The sequence below is a fragment of the Triturus cristatus genome, chromosome 2_2 (genome assembly GCF_964204655.1).
Source record: "Triturus cristatus chromosome 2_2, aTriCri1.1, whole genome shotgun sequence".
NCBI classification, from domain to species: Eukaryota; Metazoa; Chordata; class Amphibia; order Caudata; family Salamandridae; genus Triturus; species Triturus cristatus.
In genome coordinates this window covers 351840279-351856822 of record NC_140582.1, presented here as the reverse complement: position 1 = coordinate 351856822, position 16544 = coordinate 351840279, and the positions used below count along the sequence as shown (strand labels likewise).

General features: G+C 51.1%; 1 protein-coding gene across 2 annotated transcripts in view; it reads right to left on the bottom strand.

The window, feature by feature from the left end:
* CENPE (centromere protein E) overlaps positions 1-16544 on the bottom strand; it is a 1911253-nt gene that overhangs the window by 1733826 nt on the left and 160883 nt on the right. For both annotated transcript variants that reach the window (XM_085641421.1, XM_085641422.1), the window contains exon 14: positions 9055-9205. In XM_085641421.1, the coding sequence (XP_085497547.1) occupies positions 9055-9205 (151 nt within the window). The remainder of the gene's footprint in view (positions 1-9054; positions 9206-16544) is intronic.

The window sequence follows — 16544 nt, the reverse complement described above, 5'->3', positions numbered from 1 at the left end:
GAACACCAACCAAAGGTTGAGAAGAAACATGATGAGATGCAACCAGAGCCTACCAGGCTAGCCCACGGAAGGAAGGCCGGAGAGGCTACAGCCAAGAATCAAAGGTCAAGAGTAGAAATCAGCAATGTTTTTAGAATTAAGCACGCTGATGCAGGCCACCACAGAAACATGCACAGAGCAAACAGCCACAGAGACCATAAGGTGGCGTAGCTAAAATAAGCATGCGGCCACTCGACCAGGCAGCTGGAAGACCAAGGTGAGAACCAACACACGAAATACAGATATGCAGGGTGTAGACCTAGGACTTTTGACATCAGAAGAGCCGTCACGCATGACCAGCTGATATAATACAGGGTGAACTTAAAGAAGGAGGCACATCCGAAGGAAGGTGCAGCAGAGGCACCAAGGTACTAAGGTGTAGAAAAGGAGGGAGAATCGCAGAATTTCAGACCACACCCTCCGAATGGAAGGAAAGTAACCCTTGTCCAGAAGAGAGAATCGTTCAGTAACTGAACACAAAGAAGGGAGCAGTTTAAAATCGGGGAACAACACCAGTAAGTGGAAAACAAAAAGGGCCTTATTGGAAATTCCGCATGCAGCACTGAAAAGCTCCCTGAAACATGGAGACTTCGGACCAGACCTTGCAGCCTCGAAGAGAGGTGAAGAGTTAGGAAGAAGAGTACCCATGGAGCTTGTATATATACATAAATACATATATTTAGCAAAAATGGGTAAACCAGCCATGACTATGCAACATGGTGGTAGAGGAAGACACCTGGTGCAGTAATGGCAGACGGAAGCTGCCCTTAAAGCGTGATGAACACCCCGAAAAACCTCCCAAGGAGGAGAATGAAGCAAATAAGGAAGATGACCCATGACATATAGAAGAGGACTCCAAGGCACAACATTGAGCACCGTACAACGGCAGATAAGAGCACCAGAGGACGCATAGAGGCCAAGGGATCTCTTGGGCCCGGTTGACATAAACAGAGCTATATAATAGCAAACAAGTACCCCACACGGAGTATGCACAACCCAACAACGGGGAACACCTATTAGGACAAGCCACAGTCAGAGAAACAATCTGTGGAACACTGCCACAGTAGGTTAACTGCCAGTGTAAAACGCATAATGCATCCAAAGGATGCTAAATGAAAGGGTAATCACCCCCAACCATGGGAAAGGAAGACCTGCGGCTTACTACCAGCCTAAAACACATAACGCATCACAAGGATGCTAAATGAAAAGGTACCACTCCAGAACAAACGCCTGAGGAACACAGGCCTCCAGGATATTCTCTGGGAAGATGCTATCCTGTAACCAAGCATGGCGCCACAAGGCGACTGAACCAGCCATAGCCCGGCCTACGGAATCAGCAGTATCCAAGGCGAAGCGGACTCTAAACTCAGCAAGGTCAAGGCCTTCACGGAGAAAAGGAAGGAGGTCAACACGAGCGCCTTCAGTGCTGGTGGAGAGCAAAGACTCTGCAGAGTCCCACAGGGCAGAGGTAGCGAGAGCCAGGACACACACTGTATTTAGTGACCGTAGTGCAGCACTAGTGGAGGCAAAGATGTTCCGGCCCATGACTCAAGCCATCTGGACTCCCAGGAGGGAGAAAGCATTAGCCAGGGCAAGGAAGGGAAGGCAGTTTGTAAAACAAATCCCTGCACGCATGGATGCACAAATAAGCAGACCAGATCATGTGGAGCAGGACGGTGGCGGTGCAAGACCGAACGTGCCACCGGATCACCGGAAGCTGGCCAAACCAAGGTACCCAAAAGGGCATTATAAAGAGAAGATTCAAAGGGCAGAAGCGGCTCCACATTCTCTGCCACACGATGAAGGACATCAAGTAAAGGGTCCACAGACAAGGGCACCGAAGGGGGTTGCATGTTCAAAATCCGAGTGGCCAAGGAGACCACTCTGAGAAAAGAAGCACCAGCCTCGGTAGCCCTCTGAGGAGGGGATAGTAGCTCATCAGTAGGTGAGGGCTGTAAGCTAACCCTCCCAAGACAGTGATGGTGCGACCAATGCCCAACTGAGGGGAGCCCCATTGACGAATGGGGGTCGTGATGAGGCTCTTGAGGAGGCGAGAAGCCTGCCGGGTGCTCTTAGGGAGGCAGGGATCCTGCCAGATCCACATATTCTAAGGGAGGCACAGGCAAGAATACCTGCGACATCGCCGGGAGCCAGGCTGACTCCAAACTCTCTCCGGACGCTTCCGGAGAAGAGGCAACAACCCGGCGTTGATGCGGAGCCAAAACTACTTTAGTCAGCGCCGATCGAGCTTCGTCTGGCGCAGACTCGACACCATCCGGCGTCGAGTCGTCCCGTCCAGCGCCGAATCCATGACAAGCTCCCTTTCCAAAGGAGAAGGCGCCGGACCCGGGGATGCAAGCCTCCAGCGCCGCGCCGACTCAGCCTCCACCACAACTGGCTCTGACTCCAAAGGAAGAAGCGGAGGGAGAGCCGTGGAGGCGACAAGCTCTCCTTCCGAAGAAGGCGCCGGGGAGGCAAGCGTCCGGCGCCTCACCGGCACCGACTCAGCCTCAACCACAACAGGCTCCGATTCCGAAGAAAGAAGCGGCGGCAGAGCCGGGGAGGCGAGTCTACGGCGCCGGAACGGCGCAGACCCCGGCTCCGGACAGGCAGCCCCCTGCCCAGAAGGCCAAGGCGTGCACAAAGCGAGGCTTTGAGCACCAGCAACCTCCTGTGATGCCACAGGGAGCCCTACGGGACTATGCGGCACGGTAGGGGTGCAATGGGTCTTAGAGGGAGACCCAGCGGGGCCGCGCCCTGATGACGCCATATGGATCGTAGAGGGGGACCCAGCCGGGCCGCGCCCCGACGATACCACATCTCCGACGTCCCTGGAGGGCAAAGGCTCATTTGACGCCGGGGGCGAACCCACTGGCTAGTCCGTTGGGGACCCCACAGGTAGCAGAGGCCCCGAGAACGCCCCAGGGACGGGAGAAGAACCAAGGGAGTCCTGCAGAGCCGTGGCATAGGCCTCCATCTGGACCAGAGTCGCCCCTGCACCCGGATAGGGCGGATAGAGGGGGGACGACTGTCGGGGGCACACGTCCGGAATATTCCGGGAATCAATGCCCCCGACAACAGATGAAAATGGGGTCGAGGACCTTGGCAACATGCGCCGTGACTTACCAAGAAGTGGTGAACAACGGCCCCAGAGGGCGATCGACGACGGAACTGCGTTGAAGAGGCTAGGGGATGAGACGACTCCGACCGGGACAGCCATGCCGAAAGAAGCTTCATCCAGTGCTCCCGCCGGGACTTCGGCTTGAAGTGTTGGCAGGCGTCACAGTCCGTGGAGTCGTGGTGCTCGCTCAGACACCACATACAGATAATGTGTGGGTCCGTTGCGGACATTTGCTGCGAACAGGAAGAACAAGAGAAACCACTCACTCCGGATCTGCTTAAAAGAATGAAACTGACGTCAGCGTGCCGGGAGGGACTTATATGACCTCGCTGACGTCACGTACGTGGACTACGTGTGGGCAGGGTCGTGTGGCGCCGTCCCCCGGTGCGCAGAGGTGCTGCTGCAAAAAATAATTCCGGATCCAGCGTGACACCTGGGGATATTCTAAGTTAAGGAATCCGCAGCTAGATGTCTATCAGATGTACTTTTTTTTTTTGCCTGAAACCAGCCTGGCATGGTGATAGTACATTTTCTTCTGTCATCCAATCAGTAAGCCTAGTTAAAATGTGTTTAGCATAAACCTTCTGTAGGACATCTATCAGGCTTATAGGCCTATAATTTGCAGGCTCTTCCCTGCTGCCCTGTTTATGGATGGGACTATCTTGTCCCCCTTCCAGGACGGTGGCACCAGCTCCCCTCTAGCAATTGCATTTGTTAGTTCGCTTATGTACATTACCCACACTTCCTGGCAGTGTTTGAAGAAGTCCTCCGGAATTCTGTCGGGGCCTGGTGCCTTTGATGGCTTGATGCTGCTACAGCAAGGGCAGTTTCCTCCATGCTAAACTGTAAGGCTGTTATTTGGTTAACAGACAAGAACACTCAAGGATTAATTGCAGAGTGGCTAACTAAATCAGAGTCAGCAATGAGGTTATAGAGGTTTGTAAAATGTGTCTGCCAAGAAATAGGGTCTAAATAATGGTCAGAAGCCGTCACATCCTGTCTAGATCCATGGGTCATCAGTTTCCAAAACATAGCTTGGTCCCTATTTTTTGCCACAGTTATAAGCTCCTCACAGATGCGGTCTTCCCAGTTTCTTTGGGCTATCTTTTGTGTGTTCTTGTATTTAGTTCTTTCTATTCTAATCTCGGTTGAGTTTTTATTCTTAAGAGCACTAATAAGCCTAGTTTTCGCCGATCTGCATTCCTGGTCATACCAAGGGTTAGGTGGATGGGCCCCATTCATTGAAATGTTCTTTTTTGTCCGTGGCTTAGTTAAGTTTGTTTGCTTTCCTCTACCAGACTTTGGTGGATGTCGGTTATCTTGGTAATTTCATGATCTTGGTCCAGGTAGGGACCTACCAAGGAACTAAAAGTGTTATAAATACTAGTTAGGGGTTCAATTTGGTCTAACACAGTGGGCCATCTGACTGACCTTCGGTTGTTGGTTACCAGGGGCTGTCTTAGTTCTACTCTAGGATCAGGTTCTAATGTTTCATGGAATGGGAAATGTTTCCCATCTAAATCCAAGCATAGCGGGATATGGTCGCTCTCTGATCTCTTATCGACCTTAAAGTCCTGTGCATATGTCCAGTGTGGTGTACTGATAAGTATGTAATCTATTCTCGACCTTGAGTTTCCCCTTATAAAGGTGTTTTCGCAAGCAAGTTCTGAGGGAAAGCGACCGTTGCGTGCTCTGAAGCCTTTTTCGATGGTAAAGTGAAACATTTGAATGGCGGAGGTAGTACACCTCACTGTATTTTTTGTCTGAAGGGGGATGCCTCTGAGTTGGTCTTCCTCTTCGGGCACTACTTCAAGTCCCACCATAGGTTCATAACAGCAATTAAAGTGACCTCCTATGATGGCATATTTGAGATCTATAGATCCCAAGACCTCCTTAAAATGTTCTAACAAAGGTGCTTCTTTTGAGCATTTCCTGGGTCTTACATAGATATTAAAAAGATACACTTGTGTGGTGTTTGAAAACCTAGGTTTCAGGCCCAAGATGTACAATGAGCCTGTAACTACAGTTTCTATAGTAACATTTAGGTTAATTTGAACCCATATCATCAGTCCCCCCCGATGCCCTCCTTTTTATGATTGTACTGCTTCTATACTAAAGGTTCTGTACCCTAATTTGTGCTGCGATTCCCTGGCCCATGTCTTCTGAAAGAGACTAAGGTCAAAGTCCTCTATGTAATTCTGCCAATCTGGTTCCTTGATTTTTTGCTTTAGCCCAGCTATATTCCAAGAAATTATTTTTTGCCGTTTGGTGATCGGGTGTGTATGTGTGATCAGCGTATCACTAAGTAGGAGACAGTTGTCTTCTCGATCTGGGCGGATAACGTGAAGAGTAACATCAAGACTTGGTTGGGGATTAAAAAGAAGATTGAAATTGACAAGGTTCGTATCTCGTTCGGGGAGGTCTCCCCTTGCCATCCTGTTCACTCTATATTCCCTTGCAGGCAATTTACAGAGACTAGATTCGATGTCTCTTGCATACTTGTTGTGAGTTGGTGCTAGTGGCCAACTCAGAAATGTTTTGCTCAATACTGGTCAATGAATCTGCAGAATCTAGATTCATTGTCTCCTGTGTTACTTGATGTGAGTTGGTACTAGTAGCTGACTCAGGAATGTTCTGCTTATTACTAGTCAATGAATCGACTGAATCAGGATTCATTGTATTCTTTATTACTTGATGTTGGTTGGTACTAGTAGTTAGCTCAGGAATATTTAACCTAATACTGATCGACGAGACAGAGAGAGAGTGTGATAAGATGTTCATATCAATTAAGCTTTCTGCTATGAACCTTGAATGGAACGTTAACTTAATGTCATCCATGCTCCCCCCATTCTGTTGTAGCCTTTCAGCTCTTACAATGTCAGATTTTATTACAGAGAGACACTGGCGTTTATGCCTGATCCAATGGATCACTTTATTTTTTAGGAAGTCCTCATTTTCTCTGGTTCCCTGGCTTAGTCTTGGGACATTTATCAAAAAGATGTTATACATATTGGCATTATGAGTAGTCATTTTTTGGTTTGTTAGGTGGGTATTCTGTAAAAGACAGTGCCCCCCCTTCCCAGGCTCTATTTAAGTTTAAACCCGATTCATAGCGGCTGGATGGTTTTAACCTGTGTGTTTTGAGGCATCTGAAGAGGTGCAGTGCGCCTCTCATTGGTCATGGGGTTGCATGGGAAAGTTAGATCATTCTGGTGGGTCCTGTATGTGTTTGATTTTTATAAATAAGAGGGTGTCCCGATTGGGTACCTGTTCTGATCTGTTGGGTCCTTTGATATATTTTTGGTAGGTGCACCGGATTGAGGAGTTGGTCGCATGCTTGCTCCGTTGGTCAGATCCAGTTTATCACCAGAGTGCAAGAGGGGGTTTGTCAAGATGTTATTTTCTTTATAAGCTAAAGGCAGACTTTTTAACAAGTCTGAAAGCATTCTCTTGAGCCCTTCTATCTCCTTTTGTGTAGAGTCTTCTCAGTACTTCGTTAGAGACCTCCGAATCTGTTTGGGTCCGTACTTCTCTCGGCCCTACTATAACCCCCAGTGTGCTCTCGATCTCCTCTAATTGGTCCTCAGTTTGGTCATCTCCTAGTATAGCGTATCTATTCAAGCATTCTAGATTAACAAAGTCCCTAGTTGGAGTGCTGGGCTCTTCCAACTCAATAGTGGCTCGTCTAGGGGAGTCTTTGGGGGGGGGGGGGGCTGCTTTGCATAGTTAAGTGGGACTCGAGTGCACAGTGCACAATTACTAAGGGGCGTTTTTGTTTTGGGATTAGTTTGGTAAAGGTTGCTTTACTTTGCTTACTGAAGTATGTTGAGATTTTCTTACGGTCATTAGGTGTCACTTTATCCCCATTTGCTAGCATAGTTTCGACTTCCTCAATCAGCTCATCTATAGCTGCTAAAGTACAGTTATAAGCTGCAGAAGTTGCTGTTTTGCAAATTTTAGCCATTTTCTGCCTACCCATTGCAGGTTCTATTGCCTTCCTTTTTCCCATTTTCCTGTCCGCAAGCCGCTCAAACTTGCTGACAGGATATTTGGATCTGATAATGGTTTAATAATGGGGGAATCTGTCACGCTTTTGAAATATCCACAAAACAGATGTAACAGTTATGACAGAGACGAAGTGTACTGGCTATTCAGCTGGTATGTATTGACGTATGTATTAATCACAGTGTCCCTTTCCTTTCCTGGGATGTACTGTACAAAGCAAATTTTCAGTTAATTTGTGCCAATCAGAGTTCAATCTTTGTGAAACAGTGGAGGCGGTGTTCAGCCTGCTTAAGAAAGTTATTTCAGAAAAGATTCAATGAAAATACGTTCTAAGTCCAAGCTGAAAGTTCACGGTTATAGCCCCAAGTTAGGCCACTGTGTTGATTGGAGGATAAAATACCATGGAGCTCACCAAGTTCCCTTAAAATCAACTGAATAGACGTAGTTCTTACCCTATTGTGGTGCGGAGATGTAATCAGTACAGGTCTCTATGCTGCTGCCGGGTGCAGATGGGCCCGCCCGGGTGCGGCCCGGGCAACGCCCGCGTGCGTCCTGCGCTGCGGTAGCCCGCGTCCGTCCAGCGCTGCGGTGGGCATCAGCGAGATTTAAAACACCTCCGGGCGCGGTGTGACGTCGGCGATGACAGTGGCCGCAAAGGAGGCTTGCCCCCCTCCATCTCCCTTTACCGGACAGCAGGCAGCGGCAACCAAGGATTCAAGACGGGCTTCCGTTTTATCCATTTGTTGTGCTGCATTCCCTTTAGTGACCATTTACATCAATTTTCTGGTTTATGGGTGATGAAAAGCTTTCAGAGATGAAGCCTCTTGAAACAAGATATTCTCCTAACAACCGCACTCTAGAGAGGATATGTTTGTTCCAATCCTCTGTTTGACACCATTGATCCTACAGACATTCCTGAAGCTGTCTTATGCGAAGTGCATCATTCAGGATTATACAAATCCACTAAGATATGGCGCCCAGACAACAGGAGACAAGTCACACTCCGAAGAATGCACTTGTTCGGTATAGAAAGCATGCGATGTTTTGCTATCGTCGTTTAAAAGACCAATCCCAAAAACTGAATAACTTCTGTGATTTGTAGAACATGTTTTTCAAAAATAGTTTAAGAGCTCAATCTAGGATATACACTTCACTCACTTTAAATATACTGCAGGGTTTTGAAAGTGACTTATTTTGTGTGTTGTGCACTAGGCGTTTATATCTTCTCTACTTTTCTTTAAAGGTCTCATAATCGCCAACATTAAATGCATATCTTCACATGGAAATCAGGGATTTAACAACAATCGCAAGGTGGGACACAACCAGGAGCTGGCAGTTCAGCAGGAGAGGCCTCTTCAGATAGTTAAAAGACTCAATTCGGAGGGGGGGGGGGGGGGGGGGGGGGAGTGGTGGGGGGCTATGACACAGGGTCCAAAGCAATTTAAGCCATACATAAATAGGAGCAATATGGCCTCTAGGTGGAGTAGAGAGCTTAGCACTTCCACCTCATGTGCTAGCCTGACGACAAGGAATGCCTAGCATGCGAATTTAAGAAAGAGCCAATGCTAAAGTACAGTCCATCCTGAACTGACAGAAGAGGCCTCATTCAGAATGGAAAAAAGCTTGTGTTCCCTTCCGGTAGGCCATGGAGCTGTGACAGCTCCTACACCTGGTTACTGGTACGACTAGAGAACAGTAGTCGAGTGTGCATGGAGTCCTGGTAAATAGTTTCGAACCTTATCCAGGGGCCATTGTGTTTAATACTTCCAGGCATTTGCATGCAAACGTAATCTGAAATAATCACTGCATTGTTCTCAACACTAGCTTCAACAAAATGTGAACTAAGTTAAACAGTTTGAAATTATCCTGTTATGAACGCAACTACTTACAATCATCCATGTCTGGTAAACTTTGCAAAGCAGAGAATTTAGTTCTTTTAGCTACATGCGATGTGTTCAATCCAATGCCAAAGTCCTCTGTAGAAGATAAACTGTTTGCAAGTTTACCAGGGGCCCATGTCACTCTTCTTTTTCTTTTTGTCTAAAATGAAAGGTAAAATGTAAGCAGCAATACATTTTTTTTTTTAAAACACAAAAACAGACAGCAGTAGAGACTTAACATTTACTGTATGAAAGGTGACCTCAGTTAGAAGTTTCCCTTGACTGCTGAATCAGGAGGTGAAGCATCCTATCAAATGACCATGCCTGAAAAGGGGAATACATCTAGCACTCCCATCATATCTGAAAGATTAAAAAAAACATTGTGGCCCAACCTATTGAATTTTGCCATATGGTATACTTTTTAAATGGGAAGAAAAGAAGGTCGAGTTCTAAGGACAACCTTGTCCAGATGAACAGAAAGGAAAGGAGGCTTAGAAGAAAGAGTCTAGAGCTCACTCACCCTGCGAGCAGAGGTAAGGGCAACCAGAAAGGCTGTCTTCAGAGTCAAGAGACTAACATACGAGTTACGTACCTTCGGTAACGATGTATCTGGTAGAAACGATTCTAGCCACAGATTCCTTAACGTAGAATTATCCCCAGGCGTGAGACTGGACCCGGAAAACTTTCTTTGCTTCAGCATCTCTGCGCGCCGGGGGGCGGTACCACGCAACTCCGCCCTGACGTTGTCCGCGGGCGTGACCGCGGGAATGACATCAGCGACGTCACATAAGCCCCACCCCAGCACGCTGACATCAGTTTTCTTCGGAGAACTTTTCCGCGCCACAACGCGGAGCCATCACAAACAAAACTGTGGAGAGTATGGGAACAGTGTGCGAAAAACCAGTGAAACAGAAAAGAGAGAAACTAAAAGGAGGTGGGGTGGGGGGGTTGAATAGCCCCAGTTGGAAAAGTGCCAAGCACCAAGGCACAAAAGACTATAGCGAGGAAAGCCATAGCAGCAAAAGAGCAGAGCACCGCTCAGAGGAACACCTGTGCAAGCGAAGGCGACAACCATCCAGGAGGCAGAAGCATGTGAAAAAAGGCACAGCAGAAGAGAGAGAGAAAGAGACTGCAATCACCACCCACAACAGTGTAGGGCAACCAGCCCGGAACAAAAGAGGTACAGCAATCCACCCCTAGACGACACCCTCAAGGAGGGCCGTAGCCCCAGAAAGGAGCGAAAAGGCCAAGAGACAGGCAAAAAAAAAAAAAAAACCCAAGCAGAACCCCAAGAAAGGAAAATGTAGAAGAGTAAAAAGAGGCCCCTACACCGGAGAAAAGGCAGGGTGGAGGGATGCAGAAGCACACATGAACCAACCGACCATGTATCATAAGGGAAGGGGTGGAACAATCAAGCAAAACCAAGTATCCTGTCCGAGCAGAGCGAAGCGGACACTCGTAGGAGACCAGCCACCCAGAGGGAGGAGAGTCCAGAAAACCACAGAAAAGGTCCTTGCAGAACGGGGAGGAAGGGCGGCCCGTGAAGGAATCTGCGGATAGAATTGTCTCTACCAGATACATAGTTACCGAAGGTAAGTAACTCGTATATCTGATAGAGAATACTAGCCGCAGATTCCTTAACGTAGAATAGATACCCAAGCCATACCCAAAGGGGAGGAGGGCCTGCGAGAGAACCTCCCCAATAGGAAGAAACACAAGGCCCCAGCAAGGCGAAGGGAAGACTAGGAGACCCCAAGCCCATGCAAGGTACAATGGCTACAAACCCTCGTATACAGACAGACAGCCGCAGAGGAGCACCCAGGAGGAAAGAACGACCCCAACTCCAGGGAGAAGAGGCAGAGCCGGAGGCAGAGCCTGCCGTAGGAAAACACACCGCGACAGAGGGCAGCCGAACAGGCATCAGTCGCAAGGAAGCAGGCAAGGCAGGAACGGCTCCACAGCCAAGGAACACAGGCATAAGAAGAAAGGCACAGGTGCGCAAAGCCCCAGCAGAACAAGAGGCAGGGACACAAGGTAGCACAACAAGGGCCAAGGCAGTGGGCCAGCACAAGCAGACGTGCACAGCCAACAACAGACAACACCATGGAGCAGCGCACCCAGAACAAGCCAGGCGCAAGCCGAGGGCAGAGGCCATGAAATGCAGAACAAACCCCAAAGGAGGATCGTACAATAGACGCACACCGACCCATGAAGAGAAATGGAACCAGCCATAAGAGTAAAAGTGGTAGACATGGAGAACGGACCAAGCCGCCAACCAGAACACAGGAAAGCCAGGAGAAACCCAGACCCCCTGGAACACCAGACAGAGGACCAGGCCGAAACGTCAGACAGGAAGGCGGAAACGCCACAACACAACACCAGAGACAGCATGTCAAACCGTCAAGCAATGAAGTGAACACCAAGAATAACGGAACCCGGAGCAGCGCAAGCCACGCCTGGACAGATACAATAGATCGCACCAGCGGCATAAAGGGACGCCAAGAAGTCAGGGAACCTGAAAAGGGTCAACCATACCTCCCCAGCGCAAGACAGAGCTATTCAATAGCTACAAGTACCCCACATAGGGTATGATACGTCCCGCTAAAACATAGGAACACCTCTTAGAAAAAAATCCCGCAGCAGAGGACAGAACAAAAAGGACCTGCAGATAGAACCACAGACGGCTTGACAATCAGCCAATCAAAAAACACACCGAAGGCCCAACCTGAGGACACATACGGGTGGACCACAACCAAAGAACCACAAAATCCAAAGGGGCTGTACCAGCAGCCAACAGCACAAAGGGGTCAATTTAAGGACCCAAAGCCAATTTACGGGGGGGGGGGGGGGGGAGAGGAGGACGGAGCCCCGCAAGGAGCCGCTGAATGGCAGCATCCACGTGGGTGTTAAATAAAAGCACCCCGTCAAAGAGCAGGTCAACGAGACGCTCCCTCACATTCTCAGGGAAAACGCTAGCCCTCAGCCAAGCATGGTGACAGAGAGCTACTGAACTTGCCATTGTGCGGCCGAGAGCATCAGAAACATCCAGGGTCGAACAAAGAATAAACACGGCCAGCTCCTGGCCATCCATCACATGGCGACGCAGATCAGCGTGAACACCTTCTGGAGAGGCAGAAGACAGAAGGGACTCCACGGAATCCCACAAGCTGGAAGTAGCCCTGGCCAACACACAAAGCGTGTTGAGTGCTCGCAAAACAGCACTAGAAGAAGCGAAGAGGTTCCTCCCCCAGGAATCTAACCATCGCGCATCTCGTGACAGAGTAAACACCAAAGGTAAAGAAGGAAAAGCAGTCTGCAGAAGAGGGCCCTGAGTAGAAGGGTGGAAAGACAGGCAGACTGGGTCATGCGGAGCAGGACAGTGGCGGTGGAGGAGCGGCTGAGGCACCAGATCCCCCGTGGCAGGACGCCCCCAGAAGAGAATTATGGAGCGAAGCTTCGAAGGGAAGAAGCAGCTCTCATCCACCAGAGCCCTGATGGAGAACTTCCAGCAAATGGTCCGTAGGAAATGGGGTAGCAGGGTCGCCCATGTGCAAAATGCCAGCGGCCGTGGAAATGGCATGGGCAAAGGCTGCACTCGCCTCTGTAGGGCGTCGTGGTGGTGAGAGCAATTCCTCCGTGGGCGACGGCTGTAAGCCGGCCATCCCCGAATCCAGCTGGAGGAAGAAATGGCCAGCCTCGGAATGGTGGAAGATTGACAGACGAGTGGGGGACCTGAGGTACCTCTGGGGAAGGCTGTGGCCACGGGGACGGCAAGGAGCCCTCCCTGGAAGACGCCGGGGAAAAAAGCCACAACACGGCGGCCCATCTCCGGGGAGGAAGAGATAAACAGTTGACGAACCTCCGAAAGGGAGGGGGCCTCTGGAGACGAGTCGACGACCCGACGCCAGCACGCCACCGTGGAGTCCGCCACGGGTGCCGGCGTGAGGTCAACCGGCGCCGGAGGGGATGCCAGGACGACCTCGTCCACCACTTACACCCCAAGAGAATGGAGCAGGGCCGGCTCCGGGGCGGCAAAAGAAGGGCACCGAAAAGGCGCCGACTCGACCTCCGACGAAGCAGCCGCCTGCATGGAGAGACGAGAGGGATCCGGGGACACGCCCCGGCTCCTAGCCAGCACCCGCGGCGGCGCCAGGGTTGACAGCCGTCGGCACCTGAGCGGCGTCAGCTCGGCTTCTGGCAAGGCCCAGAAGACCGAGGAGGACTCTGGGGCGAGCCGCGAGTCCAGGCGACCTACTGCGACACCACAGGGACCCCCTTGGGGGTTTGCAGCGAGGCAGAGGCGCCATGGGCCGAAGAAGGGAACCCCGTAGGGCCGCTCCCCGACAACACCACACCTCTAGAGCCTGAAGCCGAACCAGTCGGCGCCGGAGACGCCGGTGACACTGCGGAAGGCCCCGCATGGGGCAAGGGATCCACGGGCGTCCCAGGAGGAGGAGGAGGAGGGGCCAAAGAAGACTTCAAAGCCACAGCATAGGCTTCCATTTGGGCCCTAGTCGCCCCGGCGCCAGTAAACGGCGGGTAGGGTGGCGACGAATGAGGCTGCATGTCTTGCGGAGAACCCACGCCCTCCGCAGAGTGGGGACCAGGCCTCGGAGACAAGCTAAGCGACTTACCGATGGGCGAGCGACGCCCAAGGGCCTCAGTGACGGGCGATGCCGAAAGCGGAAGTGGCGATGCATGGACCCCTCCATGGGGGACAGACGCGGGGACGGCCCAGACCTGGACAACCGGGCGGAGAGGAGCTTCATCCGATGCTCCCGCCGGGACTTAGGCTTCAGATTCTGGCAAGCGTCGCAGTCCATGGAATCATGGTGCTCGCCCAAACACCACATACAAATCGGATGAGGGTCAGTCACCGACATCTGACGTGCGCAAGACGAGCATGCTTTAAAGCCCGAGGGCATTCGCACACGGTCACCCACGCAAAAGCATGAAAAGAAGGCCTGAAAACAGGACAGGGACACGATCCGGATCCGCGCTGTACACGGAAAAGAAGGAAACTGATGTCAATGCGCCGGGGCGGGGCTTATGTGACCTCGCTGACGTCACGCCCGCCGACGACATCAGGGCAGAGTTGCGTGGTACCGCCCCCCGGCGCGCAGAGATGCTGGGGCAAAGAAAGTTTACCGGGTCCAGTCTCACACCTGGAGATAATTCTACGTTAAGGAATCTGCGGCTAGTAGTCTCTATCAGATAGGGCCGTTATGCAGCGGCTCAAAGAGCGCCCACATCAAATAAGTCAGAACTATGTTCAAGTCCCACTAGGGCATTACGAAAGAAATAGGAGGAAAAAGATGCGCAATGTCTTTAAGGAAGCGATTTACAATAGGAAGTTGATTAGGAAGGCAAAGGAAAGCCGAAATGGGACAAAGAAAGCAGTAAGAGGAGAACCTCTGAAAGAGGGGCAGAAAAGGGATCCACAGCCTTTGCTGCGCACCATGCAACAAATTTGTTCCATCTACAGGAGTATATCGTTTTGGTGGAGGGACGCCTGGCTGCCAAGATTCCATTACAGACTTCAGGAGGAAGTTTGAAAGCAGTCAACTGTTGCCGTTTAATCTCCAGGCAATGAGGTGGAGGCTGGGCAGGTTCGGGAGGAGGACTGCCACCTGCTGCAGCGACAGAAGATCCTCCCGAAGAAGTAGTCTGATCGGAGGATCGATGGCCAAATTCAAGAGCTAGGGATACCAGAATCTTTTTACCCAGTACGGAGCCACAAGAATGACTTGGGCGCGGTCGCACTTGATCTTCTTCAGCAATCTGGGCAGAACTGGTATAGGTGGAAAGGCGTATAGAAGACCACAACTCCACTTGCAATGAAAAGCGTCGCCGAGCTGACTTTGCACGTTCTCTTCGGTGGCCAATAGATCTAACCCAGGCTCCCCCCACTGATGAAAGAGACCTTGCACTACCTCCGAGTGAAGACGCCATTCGTGATCCATCAAGCACCGGCAGCTGAGGTCGTCTGCACTGGCGTTCAGAGAACCTGCCATGTGTTGAACCACCAGGGACATGCCCTGATGTTCCAGCCACTTCCAGGGGCGAAGAGCCTCCTGACATAGGGTCCACGATCCCACTCCACCCTGTTTGTTACAATAGCACATGACTGAAGTGTTGTCTGTGAACACCTGCACTACTCTTTCCTTGACAGAGGGAAGGAATGCCTTCAGTGCCACACGAATCGCCCGGAGCTCTGATCTTCCATGTGGTCGCCCCATCCCAGAAGTGATGCATCTGTCACCACTGTAAACTCTGGTACAGGAAGGGAGAGGGTTCTGCCCTGGACCCCTCCTTGTGTTTGCTTTGTACCCAATCCTGGTTCATAAGCCACCACTGCAAATGATGTGCAGTCCCTGCGGAGATCTAGACGGCATCGGACAGATTCCCTTGATGCTGTGCCCACTGGAACTTGAGGTCCCAATGCAAAGCCTGCATATGCCATCTGGCACGATCTACCAGCAGGATGTAGGAGGCCATGAGGACCGACAGCCTCAGTGTCATCCGTACCGAAATTCGTGATAGAGGCTGGAACATCAGCATCATAGCATGAATATCCCAGACTCGCTGTTCGGGAGGATAGGCCCGAAACTGTGCTGTGTCCAGAATGGCTCGGATGAAAAGGAGCTTCTGCGAGGGGTCAGGTGCGACTTTGGCATATTGTCTGAGAACCCCAGCGGATGCAAGAGGTCTGACATACTCTGGAGGTGGGAGATGACAGCCTGGGGCGAGCCCCCCTTCAACATCCAGTCGTCGAGACAGGGAAAGACTGGAACCCCTGATATGCGCAGATAAGCTGCGACCACCGCCATCACTTTCATGAAGACCCGGGGGGCGCTTGTAAGGCCAAAGGGGAGGACGGTAAACTAAAATGCTCATGGCCTACAGTGAACCATAGGTAACACCGGTGGGCAGGCAGGACGGGGATGTGAAAATAAGCATCCTGCAAGTCCAATAATACCATCCAGTTTCCAGGGTCGAGGGCAGACAGGACCTGAGCCAATGTCAACATCTTGAACTTCTCCTTCCAGAGGAAGCGGTTGACATACCTGAGGTCTAAGATAGGACGCAGGCCTTTGTCCTTCTTGGGCAGCAGAAAGTAGTGGGAGTAGCAACCACAACCTACTTCTGGGACAGGGACTCGCTCGATAGCTCCCTTGGCAAAGAGAGCCGTAACTTCCCGACGTTAAAAGGTCAAGTGATCCTCTGATACGAGATGGGATGTAGGTGGAATGGGTAGAGGGGTAGTCTCAAAGGGGAGGGAGTAGCCCCTTCGGACTATTTGCAAAACCCACCTGTCCGACATGATGTGCCAGTGGGGGAGGTGATGGCGGATCCTGCCGCCCACTGGCAACTGGTGGCCCTGAAAGGTCAGACTGGAAAGGTTTGGAGGATGCTGCAGAGGGGGCTCTGGAAGACTGGCCTGCCCGCTGGCCCCCAGTCCCACATCGCTGGGTACCCTGGCCCCGCAGAGGCTGGGT